Below are 23,928 nucleotides of genomic sequence, written 5' to 3'. Positions count from 1 at the left end.
GAAAATCACACATTAAGGATTTAGCGTGAAGTTATTAACTTCTTGTGTAAAATCTATGTTTCGAACATGTTTATTAAAACTGCGGATTCGATCTTAACTTTGATAAATTGAATCCCCCCGTGAGAACGAAGTGAAGTGTTAAGTTTGAAGGGGACACGAAAAATAAGCGTGGAGTGAGCGCCTTCACCTGCGGAACAGAAGTTGGGTGTTAAAGGGTTCCGCTTCAACCGGGGGTCGGAGTTATTTTGTTGAAGGAACCAGCCGAGCCCGCTGCTCCGTGCTCGTCCTCGTGTGGAATGAAAATCAAACAGTTTAAATATAAAACTATCATAAAAACAGAGCAGACACAGAAAACATGGCGTCGTGGAGCTGCAGGGTCCTGGGCCAGAGAGCTGGGGCGTTCAGGGTGAGTGTGGCTTGGTGTCATTGAACGCAGCATCTTCACCAGAGGTCAGACTGAGGAAGAGTTTAAAAACACGACTAAGAGAAATGAACTGTCCATTAAATGATTATTCTCACGCTCATCAATATATTTCTCTCTCTGGGTTTTGACTCCTCGTTTGAAATGTAGGCGAAGACTAAATCTGACTCTTTCTTGTTTGGTAATTATTTTCTGCATTAAAAAAAAAACGTGTTATTTGTTGAATCGTGTGTTTATCTATTGAAGAGAGTCAGAAAATATTAAACATCAATAAACTCTTGTTCGATGGAGAGACAGCTGAATTGATTTTAAAAGCTTTACGAAGCTTTGACCTTCTGACTCCAAATCACATCATATATAACTTTTATCTTAGATAAATAAGATGCACTACTTTTTATTTGATTAGTTCTGATATTTTATATGAATTTTTGAAATCAACAATTTTAAAAATTCACATATTTTCAATTGCTTAAATTACGCTGACTCCAAATTGCTTTGTATAATAACGGCAGACGAACAGGACACGTGTGTTTCTGATATTGTATATATTATAAAAGTTTGTCATATGTGTTTTTCCTCATCAGATTTTAGTGCTTCAGTTACTTCATTTTAGTGATTCTGAAAGTTGGGTACTGTGAAGAGTTTAATGTTTATTGTTTTTTTCAATCCTCAGAGAATGTGCACGGCTGCACAGTCACAGTCTGAGGCAGATTTCCTAAAAGGAGAACTGCACAGGAAGCATCCAGGTGTGACCAACCTGAAAACTCTGAGCCTCCCTGAGGAACTCCAGAGGGCTGCCTGGTCGATTATTCAGAGTAGGTTCCATTATTATTTTTCCCTCCCAGTTGATATGCCAAATGTTTCTATCGCTTGACTTGTCCCGAAATGAAACTTCACCCGTAGGTGCTCAGGTGAATCGGCTGAACGAGCGCACGCACAGCTTCGCAAACTTCCTGTGGAGCAGAAAACGAGCCGTCGAGGTCGTGACACTGAGACGGACAGCGGTGAGCCTGGAGAAGGAACTCTGGAAGAAAGCAGTGGAGAAGGGAGGAAGTGAGTCACACAGTGTAAACGTCTACAAACGAAGGAGGGTGTGGAGGTATCTTAACTGTAAAGAGATCACGTGACGCAGCAGCTGGTGAAAGAGTGAACATGCTTTTATTTTACAGATATAGACGAGGAAGCGCTGGAAGACCGCATCCGGAGGAAAGTGTTCTCAGAGCTCAGGAGAACAACATATCACTGGAAGGCCTTAAAGTAACATGTTCATCTACAAGTATTTCTCTTGTCTTTTAATTAATTAATTTTTTTAAATGACGGGTGTGTTCAGATTGACCCTGCCGGAGTCTGAGATGAAGATGAGTTTGTGTTCCGCTCACCCTCTGCCTGTGTTTCAGGTACGATGAAGAGTTGTGTGTCGTGTACCTGGCGGCCCGGCTGGCCGGGGGCTACGCTGCGGTGCGGAGAGCTCTGAATGAGGTATGAGCGAGTGGTGGGACTCTTAAGTTTACTCACATGATGATGTCAGAGCTTCAATTAAAGAGTTAGTTTGTTTTCCAACGTTCTGCCTCTGCATGTCTCAGAGTTTTTCTTTTTTTCTGTCGATCCAGATCAAGAAGAGGGATTCCTCTTTTGCTCCTCAGTCTCTTCTGGATTTTGGTTCAGGGCTGGGAACAGTTGTCTGGTTCGTGTACAACGCTGCTGTAACATTAAGAGTTTTCACGTGAATTACATTTAAAAATAAATTCAGTCTTTCTCCTGCAGGGCGTCACACTCGCACTGGGCCGCCTCTCTGAAGGAGATGGTGTGTGTGGACAGCTCTGCTCCGATGAACATTCTGGCGGAACGACTTCTCAAAGGTTCACACAAACACACAGATCATGTGATTTGTCACAGTTTAGTTTGTGCGTTTGTCTGATCAATCAAAGCATCTTTGTGTTTTTCTGAGCAGGCGATGATGAACGGGCTCAACCTCACATCCAACATGTTTATTTCAGACAGTTCCTCCCCGTCTCTCCTAAGGTGAGACCCTCTACTTCCTTCTTCCCATATTTAATGTTTAGCGTTCAGTTAGGAGGAGCCCAACCATCCGATTGTGTTTATTTGATTTTTAATAAATAATACGAAATTTGATTTATTGATTTTTCTAATTTCCTGTTTCTGCTGCGTTCCTACTTTCAGGTGCAGTTTGATTTGGTGGTCGCAGCTTTTACTCTGTCAGAGATTCCCGGTGGGAAGGAGCGAGAAGAGGCCGTGTTCACTCTGTGGAGAAAGACCAGCTCGTACCTGGTTGGTCAAGATAATGACGAAACTTCCCGATTAGATCACTTACACTTGCGACATGGTCGAAAAACTGTGTCTGTCCCAAGAGTAAAAGTTCCTATTTGACAAATAAATGTTGATTTCAAAATGTATTTCAGTATCGTGGGATCTTTCTTATTTAACGATATTCATTTTTTTATTTTGCATTGTTTCTTCTAGGTGCTGGTGGAAAATGGGACCAAAGAGGGACATCAGATTCTTATGGAAGCCAGAGACACGTTATTAAAGGTTTCACTGTCTGACGTCCTCACCAGGGAATTAGTTTAGTGCTGATGTGTACATGATGGTGATTTTCTTTTCTCTATCGTCAGAAACAAGAGAAAATGGTCCATGACCCCAGACCAGCATCCGTGTTCGCCCCCGTAGGTTTGAATCCCAGCTGCTTTTAAAACACTTTCAGTGTCACAGACTTTATTGGATCATCTTCCCCATCATTTGGTTTTTCCAGTGTCCTCATGAACTGACGTGTCCTAAACTGGCCCGAGAGCTCGCCGTCCCCTGCAACTTCCAGCAGCTGTACCAACCTCTGCCTCTGCCCGGGGTGAGTCTAAACTCTGGATGGAATCATATTTGTACTTGTCCTGAAAGTTTATTTTTGACCCTCAGAAAATAAATGTTTGACAAACTGGTGATTCTTGATTTTTAAAGGTTTTTTATTAACTTGACTAATTTTATACTGATTAATACTTTTGGTGAAATTGTCAAATAATCATTATTAACTGAGCGTAAGAGCATTTTTAGACTTAAAGAGGTTTGATTACAATAATCTTGTATCTGTTACTGACAGAAGGTAAAAAATATGAAATGATATAATTTTCTAACACGTCCACCTCATTTTCCAGCACAACGTTCGTCAGATAGAGAAGTTCAGTTACCTGATTCTGACTCGCGGAGGTCCCCCGGAGGCAGAGACAGAAGGTGTGAACTGGGCTCGGCTGATCGCACCAGTTCTGCGACGGACGAGACACGTCCACTGTCAGATGTGTTCGCCCGACGGAAAACTGCATCACATGGTGGTGACGGCTCGAAAACACAGCAGGTGAAGTTACGGCATCACACCCGCTTTCAAACTCATTAGCAGCAGCATCGGTTTGCTCATTTTTTTACTTGGGATTCAAAGTTTGGATTTAGTTTTTAGTTGTAAATTAAGATTTCAAGGTCTGTGATCGTGGGTTTTCTAGATCTTCCTGAATATCGTGTTTCTTCTTCCTTCAGAGATGTGTATCGTTGTGCTCGGAACAGCGACTGGGGAGATCAACTGCCGGTCATTCAGAGAGATGAAGACGACGTCCAGAGTGATTCAGAGTGAAGAATCAGCTTTTATACAAACATCTGCATTTCTATTGGGGGGGGGGGGACTGACTCTCTGAACAGCTACCGTGACATTATCGAGATAATATGAATAAAAAGTCATAGCTCTGTGCTGTTTATTAAGAGGTTGTTGCAATGTGGAGAAATATTTTCAACATTCTCCTGCGTTTCTGTTCATGTTAATATCAGAGATGAATATAAACTGAAAGAATCCAAAATAACCACTGATATTAACTTTTACTTTCTCTTACTTAAATTAAGGACTAGAATTATGAAGGAATAATTCCAGTTTGGTGCATAAAGTGATCAAGGAATGTGTTTTTTTCAGTGGTTTGTTTTGTTGTGGAAAATGAAGTTGTTCTGCTCTGTCTCGATCAATCGGACACAATCATAGCTGTTTTTAAAGATGTCTACTGTGACAGGCAAATCTGTAAGTTGTAAAACTTAATTCAAACATGGTGGAAGCAGTTATTTACTTTAGAACTGAAGAAAACAATTTACAGAAATGTGTCAACACATTTAATTTATCCAGAGTTTCTTTATATTTTGTCCATGTATGATACAGTAACCGTGAAGGGATTATTATAGACATAATTGTGTACATCTTCCAAAATCCCTTAACTCCCAACAATCTCCTTCAGGGCTGACGTCAAGTCTGGGTACTTGTACTGAAACCCCGCCTCTAACGTCCTCTGCGGGACGACCTTCTGTCCCTGCGTGAGGATGACGGCTCTTTCTGAGCCCATCAGACCGTTAATGACGAAGCCTGGTACAGGAAAAATGGTGGGTCGCCTCAGAAGCCGACCCAGTTCCTTAGTGAACTCGTAGTTGGTGTTCAGCGCGGGTGCGACTCCATTGAACACCTGTGTTGAGGGCGGGGGGGTGTCGGCGAGGGGCTCCAGGGAGTGGGCGATGATTCCCGCCAGGTCCGAGACGTGGATCCAAGGGAACGGTTGTCTTCCTGACCCCAGAGTTCCCCCGAGGCCGAGCCAGAAGGGCAGCAGCATTTGCTTCATGGCGCCACCATCGCGACCCAGCACTGCCCCTGGTGAAGGGAGGGGGGGGTGGGGGGATGGGATGTGATCATAAGAATAACTTTATTTGCACAGCACTTATTTTTTTCTTATGCTTTTAAATCGAAACACATTCCGACTGAGATTAATCACCAGGCCTGATGACGACTTGTCTGGTGGTTTTTGCCGCAGTCTCAGGAAGAAGCGCTGCGGCCTCCCACTCTTTGACGAGTTTGGAGAGGAGGTCAAACGGCGTCCACTCACTGTCTTCTGTATACTGACCTGTCAGACTGGGTTTGTAACAAGCTGCGGACAGAGATAAACAACAATTTGTGTGTCTGTGAGTCAGTTCGTCTAATCGGCCTCGTCCTGAGCAGCGGAGCTCGGTCATTAGACTCACCTACACCTGACACCAGCACCCAGGAGTGGGGGGGGGTGGGCGAGGCAGCTATCGCTTCAGCCAGAGCTTTGGTGGTATCGATGCGACTGGAGAACAAATCTTTTTTATAGCTTTCATTCCACCTGAAACCACAAATAAAACCAAATCAACAGGTTGAGAATGAGATCCTGGGTTACAGGGGGAAAATGCTTTTCTTCATCATATCCAGTTTACTTGTGATTATTTTTAATAGTAACTTTTGAGCTGAATATAACAGCAACTTTAAATAGGCCATTGTGGGATCTGATAATCATAATGTTCTGATGTTTAATAGACAATAGCTCTGACTAAAGATTGTCAGTTGTAGCCTCAGTTTATTTGCTGCTCACCATCTCAGTGGGTTCATGATATTCTCTCCAGCCAAGTTGACAGCGCCCTCACATGGTGGGAGGCCATGAGACTCCAGCTCACCCTGCAGGAGCACAGAGGAGGAAAAATACAACAAATATAAAAATAAATAAATGAAATGATATAAAACAGAGAATGTACACAATATGCAACTTTCACTACAGATGGAAATATTAACGTTATTTAAGACAATACTGTTCAGCGGCATAGGATGATGAAGATATATACTGTGAAATTGAAACAGACGTTTACACATATCCAGGTGTGAATGAGATGATTCAGGAGCTTCTGAACCAACTCCGCTCACTGTCATTCTAAATGAAACAAAGATCTTCACACCCATGTTATTTTTCCTGGACCAGGCTGGCGAGATATCAGTGTGACCTCATGACCTTTGTCTCTGAGCAGACGGGACAGCTCCCGGCCCACAAAGCCGGATCCTCCTCCTACGAACAGAAACACAATGACACAGAGTTATCAAAACATAATCTGTTTGTTTTATTTCCCTGCAGTGGTTTGAATTGTTGGCTCGACGCTTCAGACCAAATAAAAGATTTAAGTTAAATACTGCGTCCTAGTGATCTGAGCCTTTTCACATTAAAATGACCAGATTATTATCTTAATAAATCCTCAGGTGTGTTAGGTTTGAGTTATTTTTATTAGCTGGAGAACAGGTACAATTTTAAGTTGTTTTTTTTAGCATTTACTGTCACATGTGATAAAATAAGATAATCCATTATGAGTCCCACAACAGGGACATTTGTAGTTTTACAGCAACAAAGAGGACAGTCAAAAAAAAAAACCACATTGGTAAGTAAAACATGCAATACTACAAAAACTATAAATGTTTTAGAAGTAATGTATTAAGTAGAAGCAGTATATATATATACACACAGTATGAGATAATTTAATACCTTAATGAAGGTTGCAATGGTCAGATTTAACAGGTTTGATTAAACTTTGGACATTTAGCAGCTTAGAGAGAAGAGTTTCTGTTATTTAACCGAACCTCATTAATTAAAAAGACAAACCTGCAGATTATAAAACATCTAAATTCAATGTGTTTTACATTGAAAGGGCGGCAGGGAGGCGAGGTCAGTGCGCATGCGCAGCAGACACGCTTACAAAACGGGACCTTGTGCGACTTTAACGAAACTTCTGCGCGTTTCAAAGCTAAACCGGACGAACTCAGACTCACGCGCTCACGAGCGACGCGTTCGATTCCACGAAAACAGGACGAGCAAAACAAAACGTGCATAAGAGACACGCAGCTTCACTCCTGCTGCGTGCTAACAGTGGCTAACAGCTAGCTGGCAGTGTAGCACATCGCGTTGACTTTAAATACAGAAAACACGATATAAAACGTGACGTACCGATCAACACTCTCATGGTTCAGCTTCACAGTCTCAGTCTGACCGAGCTGATCTGTCTGTGGGGGGGGTGGTCCGCGCTTTTTGGACCAACGCGGGCTCCGTACTTCAGCCGGAAGTGACGTCACTTTGTAGTTTACCGGGAGTTCTGTGTTTTGACATAACAGCTGTTTGTTTGATTACATTTAGTTAATGACGTCACTTTTGTTCAATTAGAGAACAGTGGTTTGTTTATTTGAAATGATTTGGTAAAATAAGAACTTTTATATATTTGTATATATTTTCTTTTTCTTGTTTGTTGTTTGTTGATACAAATTTAAAAATGTGACATCACGTGACAGCAGCATCAATGAGTAAAGAGTGACAGTGATAATAATAATGATAAGAATATCAAATATATGAAAAGATGAAATATTGATAAGTTTTCATTAAGTATCTTGTTTGTGATCACCACAAATCATTTTCTTACTTCATGAGCAAATGTACATTTTGCATTTCTACACTTTTCACAGAAATATTGTTACGCCCGGCCTACGGGCAACCTGAGCATAACATAAGCTGGCTTCCCTCTTTCCCCGCTCCCAAGTATGACCAGTGACTCAGCAGATTCCGCAGTCCAACACAAAGGTGATTTATTTTATCAGGTAGAAACAAAACGTCAGGATGAGCACAGCCGAAGAAACAAACAAAACCATCTACAACACCAAACGTTTTCTCTCTTCAACACCGTTTTTGATATTTTCACATATTTCCCAGGGAATGACTTTTGGATCTGGATGAAAAGAAATCTGACACATTTAGGGGCCCGATATTTACGAGTGTAATTTGTCAGTCAAGCTTCATTGTATTTAAAGGAGACTTTCTTCAGATGTCACTTCTCTGTTTTCATTGGAACTTCTTCATATGGAAAAATTAAACTACTATTCAATCTCCACTTATAGAATTTGGGTGAATTGTCCCTTTAACAACCCCCAAAACCTGAATGAGCAGTTCTCTCAAATATCCACTAGATGTCGGCAGAAAGCTGCGTTAACTTCAGCTTCTGTGCAGTGTGGACATTCCAAATGGCTTCAGGACAATTTTTTATAAACTGCTGAAAATGTTCCGATAAAACCAAAACCTGATGAAACTTGAACTCGGGGGGGAAATGTGTCCTGGTGTCGATGTCATTGAGTTTGTAAGTGTTTGATTGACCAGACTACACAGACCTGAGTATCAAGAGCGACACTAGAAACACTGTGATCCTCGACACAAAGATTTCCAGAGAAGAAAACTTGCAAACACTTTTATTACTCTAAGACTTGTCAAAGGAAAATAAATAGTCGGGTACAAATTCAAAAAGTTTTGAAATGTTGCAGTTAGGGGATCAGACGGCTGCAGCTGCTGAAAAGTTCAAACACTGAGGTGAAATAAATAACGTCTGAAAGGCAGGTTTGTTGAGTCTTTACATTAAGGCGGGTTCACTCTGCCGTCAGGAGAAGTTACGATCCGAAGCTGGATTCTTTTTTCTCCACAGGTGATGAAACAACCAGGAACTTCCTTCTCTCCGTCGTCGCTGAGTTGAGGCACTGTGAAGGCATCGGAATCTCTCTGGAGTTCACCACATCCGCCAAAAGTACAGATGTGGTCTTTTTCTACAGTTTGTGCGGCCCAGAGGCTGATTCCAGGTTTCAGACACTGTTACACTTCCATGTCTTTATCCCCCCCCCCCCCCACCCATCAACCTGTGTTTGCAAAGTTTATTTTTCCCATCCGGTTAGCGTCTGTGGTAAATGGCAGTTTATTAGTGGTTAGGAGAGAATCGCTGGAACCCATCTGATTCCACAGAGATTGTCCACGCTGGCCGAGCGCTTCCTGGACGCTTTCCGCACGTCTTTGTACTTGTCGTCACAGAGCCGGGACATAGCCTGGACAGAAGAGGGGAGGAGTTTTTAATCAACTCAAATAAAACTGTTACAGACGCACATTTCAGTAATGAAAAGAAAAAAGGATTTGTGAGTATTAAGGTCACTGTGTGTATATTTTCACGAGTAGAAGCCCCTGACCTCCAGTTTGTGGGCCTTGTCCCTGCCGAGCGGCTCCAGGGGGAAGCTGAGGTTGTTGGACTCGGCGAGCGATCGCAGGTCAAAGTAATACTTGGCGTAGACACTGGACGGCACGTTGATGTTGAACTGCAGCAGCTCCAGAAACTGTCGCTCCAATTCATTCCTGTTCACAAGGAGGATTCACAAAAGTTCTGCGTCACCAGACCGAACCAGTGACTTTAAAAATAAAAACACACCCCAGCAGATACCGAATGTCAAGTCGTACTTGTTTCATCCGATCCCGTCCTGAGATTCATACGCATTCATTTCAGAAAACCCATTTGTTTGTCTTCTATTCTGCATATAACACAAAATCTACAGGAAAACGATTTTATCCTTGTAAGAGATTCATCTTCTTGCTGATCCCTCCAAATCTAATCTGAATATGATTTCTAATCCTGCACTGAACTTAATGTCCCTCGCATTTCTTCATGAATTCCAGCCGCCTGTCACTCACATGTCCTCCACAGTGATATCCTTGAGGATCTGGCAGTAGTCCACGTTCCAGACAGCCTGGTCATCCCAGACCTTGGACGCCAGCAGGATGGCGCCCAGAACAATCCTCTTCCAGTTCCCGGGGCCGATGTCGATCTCTGCGTAGGTCAGGAGCCTCTCCAGGTAAACCTACACACCGCCACACGGAAGAAGGAGATATCAGACATGGAAGTCAGGAATAAAAATGATCCAAAAAGACAAAGAAGAACAAAAAAAGATCTCATAAGTTCTGGTAAAGGTTTCAACTCAGGAATCTTTTGGCATCGTGACCTACAATAAGGTGGATGAACTCATAATCTCTCCGTGGTGCCGTCAGGAGGAATAAATTCTGTTTCCTCTGTGACATCCTACATTCATCGCTGCTCTCGGAGTCTCAGCAACACTCGTGGACAGTGTGGGATTTTGGATGCACAGTCACATCATCAATTTATACACATCCCTGACTTGTCTCAATGCATCAGGTTCCCCTGCGGTCGAAGCTGTGCGCGCGTGTGTGTGTGTGTGTGTGTGTGTGTGTGTGTGTGTGTGTGTGTGCATGGTCCACAAAAATAACATAGGACGACGAGGGAGGGTAAGAATCTCACCAGTGTGACGATGGCGCACTCTGCAGTGAGCTGGGCGGAGCTAAACAACGTCCTGACGAAGCGGTAGATCTGCCTCTGCTCTGGGTCGTGTTGGCTGTAGTCGGGCGGCACCTCCGATTTCTGGGGGAAGGGAGGAGAGAAGTTAAAGAGAGGATGAAGGGAAGGTGCCATCACCGGGATGGAGGGGAGGAACGAGTGTAGGGTCAAGGAAGGAAAGGAAATTTGAGAAAAGCTGGAAGCAGAGGAAGAAATGCGATGGTGATAGGAGGAAGAGAAAGTTAGAGAAGATTGACACCAAAGAGGTAGAAAGAAAAGGAGAGACAAAATAAACACAAGAGGTAAAACAAAATCTAATTCCAGAAAATAAGACAGAAATAAGAGATTTAAAAAGCATTAAAACAATAACAATAACAAATTAGAATATAATATTCTATCAAACATGAAAAAAGAGAATGAAATGAGAAATCTTACTGAGAGAGGGTGAAGCTTTTCATCAAATATATCCAGCAGCATTCCTCCATCTGTGTCCCTGAACGAGACAGAGCAGTTCATTAAAACCTTTCAAAGCGAAGTCGACACTTATTGTTGAAACAGAGTCACTGTGGAGACTAAAGTGGATAAAGTGTAAAATTCACTAATGCTCAGGAATCTTCTGTTATAATGAAAATATAACATTTTTATTAGAACTTATAAATAAAATCCATTACACAGGCCGGGTCACAATAAAAAATACACAGGAAATAATGCGAGCTCATTGTCAAGATGTTGAAACGACTCAGGATTCTCACCTGTTTTTTATATGGTAGTAAATCGCCAGAGCTACACTGAAAAGAGAAAAAAACATAAAGCGTTGATATGAATCAGGCAGATAAATGAATTTCTAATGTTGGTTGTTTGTTGGTCGTTGTCGCGTTCGAACCATTTGATTGTGTATTTGAGGTTGGGCTGGCTGACGGTGTTGTCGTCCAGGAAGATGGTGGAGCAGGAGCTGTATTTCCGCTTCAACGTTCCATGCTACACACACATACACACACACAAACACACACACAGACAGACACACACACACACAGACACGCACGCACGCACACGGTGAGTGTTATTAGAGTGTCCATGTTTTTGTCTGACCCACATAAAACACGTCAGGGCATCACAGTGGGGAACGAGAATCGCCAGCATCAGACCTAAGAATCTGACGTCTTACAATTTTCATTCAAAATAACACAAAACAACAAATCTCTAGTGATTTCATGAGCTATTGATAAAGAAACATAGTTTGAAACAACGTGGATTAGATTAGTGAAACAGGAACAATCGCACACTCACATTATTGATGAAGAGGCTCTTTCGCTTTTCGTGCACTTTGGAAAAATAAAAAAAAAACACAGGCTTTTATCAATAAACGTCATTTTCTCTGCAGAAAGACGAACACTGAAGCCGGCACTTCTCAACCAGCTGCACACACGGTTCTCACCACGAAAAACAAGACTTGACAATGAAAAGCTTTCTGTTCTAATAATCTTATGAGCAGTGAGAGTTAATAAAGAGTCAGAGTTACAGCAGGGAGAAGAGAAAGGGCTTGAACACCACCAGAGAAAGACAAGCTCACACTCACCATTCCTGAAAGGCACCTCTGAAAAAAGAGGAACCAAAAAGCTTATTCTGTTTGCAGTCATTGATTCTCACAAAGTGACATCAGCAGAAAACTTTTCAGATATGAGGAACCATCACTCTGAGAACCCAGAGGAACCTTTGAGGGTTCCTCAACATGGAGGAACCATCTCAGTTTGAAAAGGCTCCAGGAGGAACCCCTGCAGGAGAGGTCTCCATTTTAAATCCATATTTACATTAATATTTATTATTATTATTATTCATCTATTCCTCTAATCCTCTGAGAGCTTCGGTGGCTTTAGCTGGAGCCAAATTATTGTGAAGATACTTTACATACTTGCTGGTAATTTTAATTTACTCTTGGTTTGTTTTTTTCTATGGATTTGTCGACTTAAAAAAATTATAATAAAAAAGTGTAAAAACAATATAAGCTTTATTATTTAAAGCCACAAAGACACATGTGACAAAACAGCACACGACAATGTTAAGAAAAAAATAATTCATCATTCGAATCATCATTTACATGTCAGACTCACACACGTGAACAAATTGTTGTTCCACTGATTAAACCCACTGATGCAAAACAATATCTAAAAATCCACATGTAGAAAATGTGAGGGATTAGATTTTACAGGAAAAAGCATTTATCAGAATCGGTTTTCCTCAGTTTCGACATCACAAAGCCGGAGTTGTCTCCTTGTTTTCTCCTCAGGCCGTTAAGACAAACGCTGATCTTGTGCTGTGGTGATCACGGCTCCGAGACACATGTTAATATTTCCTGTGTCACAGTGTGACCCCCCCCCCCCGCCCTCCCCCACCATCAGGCCATCGCATACATTTGCAAACATCCGAATAAACAACCAGCTCTGAGATCAGAGTCTCTACGTAACGAGTCTCTACAGAGAAAATCTCTTTTACAGATCCTTATCATCTTCATTCCATTTGAGGATCTTGGTCCTTGTTCAGCGCGATGACTGATGTTAAATTAAAAACTAAACGTGACATGTTTTAAATAACGTGCTCATAAAAAAATACAACCAAAAAATAAAGACATCGATTAAATCCTTTGAATCAAAGGCACTAACCTTCGTTCTGGGATTTGCTGAGGAATATGGTGCTGGCCCGCGGATGGTCCGACGGGTTGTACTCCATGTTTAACTCTGAAAACACACAAAGCACATGTGTCACTTTGTGAAGTGGCAACAACAGTGTGAGAGACACATGCATTAAATTAGCTATTAAAAAGTACATACAGGCAGATACAGCACGACACTGAACATAATGAAGAAAAGAGGATTGTTGAGGTTTGTTGACGGGCTTTTTAAAATCACAATGAATGAAGATGAAGACCGACGTTGAGTCTGACGCATATGAAGGAATATCAGATTCCCACAATGACTTTTACTTCCTCTTCAATTCAAGATGAGGTGAAGCACACCTTCATCCACATGATTCACGCTTCCATTCAGAACTGATCTGGACTTCATCATGGCACTGTGTGTGTGTGTGTGTGTGTGTGTGTGTGTGTGTGTGTGTGTGTGTGTGTGTGTGTGTGTGTGTGTGTATCTTCTAAAGCATGAGGGCAGCACTCTGAAAATATCACAGACAATAGTTATTAATGAACTGAGGCTTCTTCTCATCCGAAACTCAAACAAACTAATTTCCAAAACTTTTTATTTCAAGGAAAAAAATCCAGTTGCTGATTTACGAGAGACATTATTCAGATCAGTCACATGATCAGACTCCTACAAGATTAAGATCCAGGCTCATGTTAGCACGTTCTGTTTATGGATTCATTGAAACCCATGAACCGAAAGAGTAATTACATATATTCATGTCAATATATTTATAAAACAAATGGTTTCTCAGTTTGAAGTTTGTCTCACACGCTCTGTGAAGCACGTTTGATCGTTTAAAACATTTATGAATAAATCTGACTGGACCTGATCGAGGCCCGCCTGCTGGAATTCCCAGAATGCACAGCAGCTGGTGTCGAGTGTTGATACGCGATATTCACCACCTCAGGTAAACGTTAACGAAGACTCGTGCTCGTCATCTGCACGGTGAAACGGGAGAGGCCGGCACCTGTCTGCTCTTACATAATGAATTAACTCCAGGCGCACCCTGCTCTCAGCAGCCAACTCCAAAATCACTCTATTGTTTTTCCAACACGTTTATTTGTTCGCACTTTAAAAATGTTCTTGAACCATTTTGAACTCGTCACACATTCTTGTTTCCGACGACCCAGTGTTTTACTCTGTGGCCTGAAGCACAAATGTGAGATTTGCAGTTTTTCTTGACAACAAATCAAACCCATCCATTAAATCCTGACCCTAACTCTTCATCAGGAGGGGGGGGGGGTCTTAAAGATACAGCAGGTAAAAAAAAGTGTTTCAGACAGAAGCTGAAAAGAGGAGCTGCAACAGTTTGAGGAAAGTGATGTTTTCTGAACATTGGAGCATGAAAACATTTTTACAGTGATGACAAACATTAAAGATAGAAACCTGAGGATGAGCAGAATACGTCTCCTTTAAAAGATGATTCTCCTCCGCCTCTGAACGCAGCTTGACATCTACAATGTGCAGCCATATGAATGTTATCCACTGTTATTGTTGGAGTCTGTGGAAGCATGGACCCTGATTGGCTCTCGTCACTGTTCAGTCACGCACGTTAATCTCTGCTGGTTTCATATTAGAGGGGAGTTCGGTTTACTGTGAAATGTGCAAACATGTGGACAAACACACGCTGAGCTATAACCTGCTCGTGTTAATCTTTATTTTCATGTCCTCGGACAAACACTGGGCCCCGAGTGGAAGAGAGCGAGGTTAAACAAACACAACTAACCTGTGCACACATGCATACAGCCCCGTATTCCTGGAAGAGCAAGTTCCCATGTGCGAGGTGCACACACACACACACACCTCCTCCTGCTGCTGCTGCCACTATTACTAATATTACTACAACTAATTTGACAACTGTTTTAACTTGTTTGGCATCGTGAAGCACCGAGGAAGTCTTGTCTGTGAAAAGTGGAAAGTAGAAATCAACTTTATCAACTTTACTTTATTTGCATTTGGCTGTAGGAACATTATTTTGTAAAGGCAGGAATAATTAAACGTAACAACAGTTTCAAATGAGGATTTCTGAATAGTCTGAGGTTTATATTCCGGTTTAAACTGGCTCCTCTTTAATCACTGGATTGATTAGGTTGTATTAATTAGTCCATCTCCCTGCTGGGAACCTCCTCATTATACGGAGTACGCAACTAATCAATTAGGCAAATGCAGGATTGATTGGTGAGAGATTGATTAAGGACGTGTTGTGTTCAGCTGCGGCAGCTACCTGCTTCAAGTGATGTGAGTCTGTTATTCACGGATGAAACTTTCTACTCTAATAAACATGAAACCAAACTCAAAGTGTATTTACAACATTTTCTTCTACCTCTGGAGTTTTTATGAATATGGAACATACAGACTGGACGTGATATTTCCATCTGGTTTCATCAGATACTCCAGTTTTTCACTTCTGTATTGAAGAGAAGAGAAGCAGCGGCAGAGACGTATGAATGTAAGAACTGGGAACAGTGACGTCCATGAAAAATTTGCTTAACGCCTCCAGTTTTCGGTTTCTGTTCATGTGGGGAGCGAGAGTAAATATAGACGGATTACACACGAGCCGTGTAGGTAGATGTGAATAATGAGCGCAGTAAAACGCTGGGCGCTCAACCAGCATTGACCCTGGTTGGGAGGAGGATCACAAGGCCGAGTCAGATGATGCAAATTCAGCTGTGTCAGTGTGACGCTGGTTTTCATCGGTTTCATAATGAGAACAGACTCTGTGCTGTAAGATCTGGTCCCTAATGATGTAAATCAGATCGTCTGCCGCGGCAGCTCAAAGCCAGCACGCCCCCTTCTGAAGTGGTAATTAGAAGGATGAGGTCCTGCTGACGACTGTGGAGTGAAATTAGAGTCTCATTACGAGTCAATGAATCAAATAAGGAGACTGAAAAACCAGATCCTCTGTGGTGCAATATATTACCAAGACAAGAAATAAGAAATTGCAAGTCGCAATTTATACAACAGAGTATTAGGACCATGCGGAAGAACAAATACTCAGAGATTTCGAGAAATAAATTACAAAAATAAAATCATATTACCAGAGTAAGGTTGTAATTTAATGAGAAAGACATAATATCATGGAAATAAAGTTGTGTTATTATGAAAAATTTGAAAAGCAAACATGAAATTACGATTTAATGAGAAATAGTCAAAATATTAAGTCGTAATATTGCGAGAACATAGCTTTCATTTATAGAGAATAAAAGTTTCGATTTAACGAGAACAGGTCATAATAATTTGGATTTACAAGAAGAAAAGAAAAACTATTTTCAGGCAATAAGCAGCGAGGAGAACTGGTGCTCACCAGTTTCTTTCTTCTGGATCCAAAATCTTGAGTCAATCTATTTTGTTTCTCGAGAAATTGTCAAATTTCTTTGAATATGATGAGACCAACGATAAAGAGACCGTTTCCTCCAGGTCTGTGTTCGTGGTTCTTTCTTCACAACAGACTCAGTTTCTTTCTCTTAATCTTTTCAGAGTCTCGATAATTATAATCACGTGGAGCTGATGAGACGAGTGTCTTGATCTTGGTGAAACCTGAAGATGCTTCATCCCGACACGAAGACAGATTCATCTTCTGATCACGTCTCCTAAAATTCTGACTTTACTCTCACGTGAGTTCCACTTTCTCATAATGTCACACTGTTTTCCCTTTAGGTTGCTGTAAGACTCGAAGATCTGCTCTGTCCCCGGTGAAACACATGACTGCTACTGCTGTTTTGAAAGTAGACGCTGGGCTTGATGTGGCTTGACAGTGACAAGAATTTTATGCATTGCGCTACTTCAGCAAAACCGTGTTGTATTGCTTTATTCTCCCCGGGCCAAACTTTCACATTGCTGTCATGGTTGAAAAACGACACGGTTAAGAAGATGTGTGATTCGATTTTTTTCATTGTTAAATATATTCACTGTGCTGCGAGTGCAGACATTTTGTTTTGTTTTCATGAAGTCTCAGTGATTTAAAGGACTTTAAAAGCAGAAAAAATAAACTGCACCAGAAAAGAACATTACAAGGCAATGAAATCTGATCGATAATGTGCAACAGAGAGACAGAGGGACTTTGACGACTGCCTCTAACAGTCGTTGGAGTAAATTAAAAACGATCAAATCAAAACCAAACATAAACTCCGTGTTAGTGGATATCACACGTTTAGTCTCTCACTCAAACCGAAGCAGAAGAGAATAAACAGAGACTCCAGCAGCGTTTTAAAGGAGTTTAAGTCGACATGCTGTACAAGATATATTTAATAATATGGAGCAGATCAACCTGACTTCCAACCAGCAGCGTCATCGTTCAGCTCCGGAATCAGTTTGAAAATAACATCGACGTTTGACCACAACACCCAAATGTTGCTGTAAAACATTAGAGGAGCCAGTTTCCTTCCAGTCTCACAGAACATGGACTGTACTTAAATTCAAGAGCATCAGCTGACACACGATGCCTCAGAAACAACACTCGTCTCAACAGGGAGACACAGTCGTCTTTGTCAAAGAGACGGACATCATATGATGGCTTTGTCTCTCTCTCTCTCTCTCTCTCTCTCTCTCTCTCGCTCCATCCATTGCCTCATTGTCGTACTCATTGGACTTTTAGAGCATCGCACATATAATGGGTAATTATTTGACTGAATAAATGAAAGTAAAAAAGTAGAATGTGCAGTTTTGGGTTTTAGGGGATACAACTTGTGAAAGAAAATACTCATCTTACAAAATAAAAACCAGCGTATTCATAAATCATTGAACGCAGCTTTGTTCCTATTCTGGAGTTTTGCTGCTACAGTCATTCTGGTATGAGCCTGAACTTATTGTGAATGAATGTTAGCAAACTTTAGATAGTTATCAGTGGGTAACTGAAGCTTTATTCAGACATTAACTACGAAGAATGTCCGCACCAAATTGTCCGTTCCTTTCGAATATGAAGAAAGCAGCGGGAGATTGTCAGCGTCTTCTCTTCTTCATCCCGGGACATTTGTTTTCTTCTAGTTTCGCACTCAAACCATCTAATCTGGAGTTTTTACTGTAATAAACTAAATGCTGTAACAGATCTATACAAGATCTTCACTAAAGCACTTGACTCATTTACACATGCTGACAAAAACCTGCGTCTCCAGAAAAAATAACTGCACCTGTGAGAGAATATGAGCCACGCAAAACTGCAAGAACCTTCATTTTCCCCAAACTAAGCTCTTTCCTGAAACTCTATCCAGCGGTTCAGCTGCGGACAGACTTCAAGGGCCTCAGTGAAATGAGGGTGTGATGAAGTGATTATCTGTTTGAAAAAAAGAAGGAGGGTGCTGGGTTGGGGGGGGGGGGGGGGGGGGGGGGGGGGGGGGTCATTTTTAGGATTCCAAGACTAAAATCCACCAAGAGACACAGACAAGTTGACATTTTAAACAATCTCAATGTTCAAGGATGATATTCCACGTAAAGTTTTCTGCCCTGGAAAACAGATTCCAACAGAAAACACACTCATTTCACTTCAATAGCTTTTTTTTTTTTAAATCCTACGTCTTTCCAGGTTTCCCATGACTCCTTGAACTTCGTAATCCCTTTTCTGTGTGACAGCTTGTCCACACAAGAAATAATAATTCCCCCATTAAGCAGCTTGTAAGACTGCGATCAAACCCGAGGCGGCACTTTCACCTCCGTACATCCTCAAACACCCTCCGTACATCAGCAGCTATTTTCTAATCCCATTCTTGTCGGCAACCTGAGTTGATCCATGAGTTTATTAAGCGAACATATGAGTCCAATTTAAAATAATCCTCTGGAGGTGTAAAGATAACACGTTGTGTGAGGTCAACGTGACCTTGACCCTAATCAGGTCATCCTTTGTGTCCAACTGAACGTTTGGAGAATTGAAGATTTCTGCCAAAGGGGTTCTCGGTTGTCTTCCACTTATTGGGTTGAATGCAGCAGAGCCATGCACTCTGGATTATGTGCAAAATTCTAATTCAAAATCTAACTGAATGACATCATATCGCTCGTTTTTATTGCACAGAATCCAGCCCATTCAATCAGGAGCAGACGATGTCTTTGAACGCAGCGTGTCGTTCTCCAAACTGAGGCGTTAACGCTTGACAATCGTCCGTCCCCAGTGATCCCGCTATCAGCTGCGACTGAGGCTCACAGCTGCCTCTCCGGGCTTTTCTTTTTTGGTGCAGATCCTAATGAAGCCCCCTAATCTCCATCATTCTGTCTGTGAACTCGTAACAGAGCCGAGCCATTAGACACGCTCCGGTTTCAATCACGGCACCACCGAGACAGAGGGCTTCACAGCGTGACTCGTCGTTAGCCCCCGTCAAGAAGCGCCGGCTGAACGTCAATCATCCGCCTTTGAATCTTCCTCATGACACTTTTTCTGCTCAGGGAGGACAAGCATCTGCCTCCAGGCTCAGACTGCTGCGCCTCCTATTCAAGCAGTGATCCAAAACATTTTGCCGTGCAATGTTGGCACTGATATGACCGACCCTGCCATGGAGCCATAACAACAGTACAATCACACGCTGTATTAAAAAGCACTCGGGTTGAAAGCATCCACAAATTGCACGTACAGTGTAAGTTGCAAGTTTACAAGAGGAAATGACATCACCGATCAATGGACAGCAATGGACGCTGACACGGTGCAATCGCAGGGATGAGACTGAAAGACGTCCCACAGCAAAGAGACGACCGATCAAATAGGAGACAGTGTCACATCTTCTTCTTCTACGAATAAAGACCAAAATATCGTCACAGCTTGAACCTGTACGGACATTCTGGTTGTTTGTGTCCGAAGCAGATGTTTTCCCCTGATTCCGTGCACATGCAGTGTGAAAAGAAACTCAGACCAACCCACACTCGAATAAAGACCCGTGCCACTGTCTGTTTTTCGTTTGTTTCCAGTGACTGGGCCAGATTTAGTTTTTAACCCGACGCACTGCAGCACAGTCCGACAATCACGCCCACGTCGTGCAGCGGCTGAGCAGCTGTTGGGAGGTTCGAACGTAGGTTGAGTTGGAGCTTTTCTCAAGTGTTTGTTGCTTTTGTTGTGCAAAACACAAGCAGCGACATGAATTCTGTCAAGTAGGCACTGGTCAAAACACGAGGAGCCAAATGTGCGATGCAGTAAAGATGCAAACAAGCTTTTCACATTGATGAACATCGTTTAAACTGAATCCAGAAATGCTGCAGATCAGAATTTATAAAACCAAATCTTTCCACAGAGCAGCTTCACACGAGTCCTTCTGAAGACGCACTGATGTGGCAATCCACCAATTAGCAGACCTTAAAAATAGATTCTTACGCTGCTTCCCTGCCGTGATAATGTCCAACTTGTGGGAGCCAGGAGCAGCCATTTACATGCACCCTTAGAGGTTCAGCATCTTACCGTGACATTGCTAATAGCTACTTGCTAAATATCACCCTCCCTTCCGAGCATCAAGGAGAATATACGGTGACTTCAGGTGAGATAAAAACACGAAGAAGCTCTGGTTTGTCTTGGTTTTCTAGGCGACTGTAGAAACACGGCGGTGCAACATGGTGGAAGAGAATCCTGATGACGAGCTAAAGGGCTCAATCTAAGCTAACAAAAGATCAACTGATCACAGGCTACATGCAGATTAATAACTTTTAATCAGTGCTGGTGTAAACAGAAAGAGGATCGTCTTCTCTGCGGTCAGTTTCTTATTTACAGAAAAAACCACAAACATGAAACAGTACCGGTGAAAAGTAAGAGCAGGGATTTCTTTACTTGGACTGATGACGAGGTGGAACTGTCTCGAGTCATCACTGATAAGAACCAATTAGGAAGCAAACGTTTCCATCCCGGGGTAGCGTCAGATGTCATAAAAACTCAAAAGGTTAAGTTTGTCCGGTCTGGGCTTCTGGGTTAAAGACATGGCCACCTCCGTAGAGAGGACCCGCTCCTGATGTAAATATAAAGTATTTAAATATAAAGGTAAAGAAAACAACAATTCTTACTATTTAGGTGAAACACACTAGTGAAAACATCCCGATCTCACACACTGCAATACAAATATGAATCCAATAACTGTCGTCCTTGAAAATACAGAGGCTGATTTTCGGTAATTTGTGTTATAAAGAAATTAAATTTCCTGTAAAAGAAAATCTGAAATTAAAAAAAAGGGTCTTGTACAGTTTCTCAGAAAATCAATTTCCTATGTAACGCGGGGCCGTTGGCTGAAAATAGGCAGCCCATTTAGCAAACACTCTCCAGCGTGAAAGGCTCAATTGTAATGCATATTAGCATGTGTCAGTGGAGGGGGCTGCGTTCCATAGTTGCAGTCTCTTTCATGCGCAGGCTGAAAACAAAGAGCAGCACAAAGGAGTCTGCCCTCGTGAACAGGATGTTGTCTGCAGCTCCGTGCACACATCTCCCTGCAAGGACACATGGGAGCAAAATGGACACATGACTAATCCGTGTGCCGGGGCCTGCACTGACGACCGCTCCACATGCGTCAGCCTCTCGGCATCAGACTGACAGATGATGGCGAGTAGAAGCAGCAGCAGCTTCCCCGGGATGTGAGACAGGGGCAGATTTTGAGGTCACGAATGGAATTGATTCACGATTACCAATGACTGTAATGGTGTTTTTAATAAATATAGTAACACATGTTTACCGTCACCAGGCTGTAATACACAGTATTAAATACATATTAAAGTTTATTAGTGCAGCGCCTGCTTTATGTTGTTTTGTTCTCTTGGCCTGTGTTGACGCTCCGGAGCTACTTCAGAATTATTCCTCGCTGGACGTTGTGTGCAGAGCTTTAAATAAACGGTGCAGCAGAAAACAGTCATCCTACCTGGTTTATCTACGCTGGTTGCTTGTTTATATAAAGTATTTTTATATTGAAGGCAAGGCGTGTCCAAATTTGGCACAAATATTACAACACACATGCCAAGTGGGTAAATACAGGCAGACAGATGCTTGTGGAATTAGCAGGTAGATGTTTATATATATATATATTCTTCATATTGTTATAATAATAGTTCTCTGGATTTCATTCTGGGTTTTTTTCCAAAGTGTTGTTGTACTTCATTCTGTTATTAGAGTTAGGACATGAAACCATCACTGTGAATCACAGTAAAAGTATAATAAAACTTTATCATATGTGTTTCTGTCAGTGCAGGATCGTTTTATAACTTTATCCTTGAGTTTGCGTGTCTCTCCATCGTCTCATCTCAGGCTCACAGCTTTACCACCAGTATGGTTTTGTTTTGTTTTTTACCGTCGACGTTCTCCCGGTCGCTGATGTGCTGCAGGTTGCCCCCGGTCTCCTCCCGGCTCAGGTCCGACTCCTGGTGGTACGACTCCAGCCTGGAGTGGGCATTCCTGCGGAGCTTGGGGCTGGCGGACACGCAGCATGAGGTGGTGCTCCCCATCCCTCTGTCCCCGCGGAGCCAGGCCGCGCGTTATCCGTCCACTTCCGCCGAGATGGGAGCGAGGAACGCTGGGTCTCCGACCCCCCCACCGAGTCCCGGTCACCGCGGATCACGAGTGCGCGTCAGGTGCGTCCGTGTCGCAGCGCCCATGGAGCCTCCTGTCAATCGTCGGTGTCCGCGCACGGAGAGAGAAGCTGTCACACGGGATGGAGGAGTCACTTTTTTTTATTTATTTTTTTTACCGGGAGCAGCTGATGCGTAAACGGGACCGAGCCGCCGCTGCTGAGCCCGGCATCACACAACCAGGACGCGTCCGGGCTCCAGGCGCAGAGGAGCGGCCACACGCTGCTGCGGGGATGGGTGCTGTGGTGGCCGGGCTGTCAGGGAGAGAGAGACCGACAGGCGAGCTGCGAACCCCGAGAAAAGGTTCCGGTTCAAGTGGGTGGTTACAAACGAGCAGAGGGAGCGATGGAGGAGCCGATTCACTGCTTCATTCATTTAAATCACCAACACAAGAGGCTGCTCCTCCACATCCGCGGGATCAGTCAGTGACTTTGGCAACACTTTTTATTTTAAGTGCGTAATAGTTAAAAAAAAAAAAATCGCGTAGTTCGTGTCAACAGAATAAAAATGTTTAATTTCTATTTTTGTGTTTATTCTGACAATAAAATGATCTCACATAATATTTGTGTTTCTTTATCAGATTCAGAGTTACCTGTTAAAAGAATTAGATTAAGGTCAGTTATTTAAAATAAATACATATTCTATTTATTATAAAACAATGTCAAAGAGGCCTCAGCAGCTTGCAATGTTTCTGATGATGCTGTAGATAAATTCATTAGAACCAGAATCAGATGTTTAAACCAAAATGAGTCTAGATCATTTTTTTTTTTTTAAAAAGCAAAATAATTGAATCGTGACGTGTTTTGAGGGAAAATACCAACAGCACAGTTTTGTTTCTCAATCTAAAGTTTCCATGTTTGTAGTTTTCTGAAGCTTTTCGAACCTCAGAGAATCAATGATGGAAAAATAGAAGTTTTAAAGAGTTTGACCTGATTAAAAGGGGGACCCCTGCTGGTCAGCCCGCAGGATTGCAAGTGTATGGATCTGAGAGGAGCCAAAATAAAAGTTTGCTCTGCTCATTGACTTAGTGAAGAAGTGTTTAGTGATCTGGTTGTGAATAAATTTGCGGAGCTTGAGAAACGAGAAAAACATGGTTTTAAATGTGAGCCTGTTGATGAATTATCTCTTTACTAAGCATAGAGACAAGAATCTGGATCATCAGTGCACTAGTTCACAGACATGTACTCTTTGGATTAAGAAGTCCATCATACCGGGCACATCTGGACCACGTGACCTCAGGAAACAGCAGGATGTTCCACAGTGTGTCAGTTCCTGTTGTGACGGGATGTTTCAGTTGCAGTGGCGTGT

At 42.4% G+C, this 23,928-nt stretch overlaps 3 protein-coding genes across 5 annotated transcripts; 1 reads left to right on the top strand and 2 right to left on the bottom strand.

The window, feature by feature from the left end:
* Window positions 1-234: 234 nt before the first annotated feature.
* Window positions 235-4,272, top strand: mettl17 (methyltransferase like 17). The gene is made up of 14 exons (XM_020107220.2): window positions 235-406; window positions 1,095-1,236; window positions 1,325-1,474; window positions 1,591-1,678; window positions 1,819-1,900; window positions 2,032-2,105; window positions 2,186-2,280; window positions 2,373-2,443; window positions 2,603-2,710; window positions 2,903-2,971; window positions 3,055-3,105; window positions 3,192-3,284; window positions 3,586-3,782; window positions 3,959-4,272. Exons 1-14 carry the CDS (start codon window positions 356-358, stop codon window positions 4,050-4,052), a joined length of 1,365 nt encoding a protein of 454 aa, XP_019962779.2. The 5' UTR covers window positions 235-355; the 3' UTR covers window positions 4,053-4,272.
* Window positions 4,273-4,560: 288 nt separating this feature from the next.
* Window positions 4,561-7,362, bottom strand: sdr39u1 (short chain dehydrogenase/reductase family 39U, member 1). The gene is made up of 6 exons (XM_020107222.2): window positions 7,228-7,362; window positions 6,194-6,300; window positions 5,836-5,918; window positions 5,468-5,589; window positions 5,221-5,373; window positions 4,561-5,099 (listed from the first exon to the last, which is right to left on the bottom strand). Exons 1-6 carry the CDS (start codon window positions 7,241-7,243, stop codon window positions 4,672-4,674), a joined length of 909 nt encoding a protein of 302 aa, XP_019962781.1. The 5' UTR covers window positions 7,244-7,362; the 3' UTR covers window positions 4,561-4,671.
* Window positions 7,363-8,494: 1,132 nt separating this feature from the next.
* Window positions 8,495-23,175, bottom strand: LOC109642433 (cyclin-Y-like). Of its 3 annotated transcripts, XM_020107224.2 has the most exons (11): window positions 22,344-23,175; window positions 13,081-13,155; window positions 12,000-12,017; window positions 11,711-11,745; window positions 11,307-11,401; window positions 11,176-11,211; window positions 10,859-10,916; window positions 10,388-10,507; window positions 9,766-9,932; window positions 9,270-9,432; window positions 8,495-9,131 (listed from the first exon to the last, which is right to left on the bottom strand). In XM_020107224.2, exons 1-11 carry the CDS (start codon window positions 22,495-22,497, stop codon window positions 9,015-9,017), a joined length of 1,038 nt encoding a protein of 345 aa, XP_019962783.1. In that variant the 5' UTR covers window positions 22,498-23,175; the 3' UTR covers window positions 8,495-9,014. The 3 variants fall into 3 exon arrangements, with proteins under 3 accessions (XP_019962783.1, XP_019962784.1, XP_069367155.1); XM_020107225.2 differs by lacking the exon at window positions 12,000-12,017; XM_069511054.1 differs by lacking the exons at window positions 11,711-11,745; window positions 12,000-12,017.
* Between the last annotated feature and the right edge of the window lie 753 nt (window positions 23,176-23,928).

Source organism: Paralichthys olivaceus, chromosome 16 (assembly GCF_024713975.1).
Source record: "Paralichthys olivaceus isolate ysfri-2021 chromosome 16, ASM2471397v2, whole genome shotgun sequence".
NCBI lineage: Eukaryota > Metazoa > Chordata > Actinopteri > Pleuronectiformes > Paralichthyidae > Paralichthys > Paralichthys olivaceus.
The sequence above is the reverse complement of the archived record's forward strand: the minus strand, read 5'-3'. Positions and strand labels throughout refer to the sequence as shown.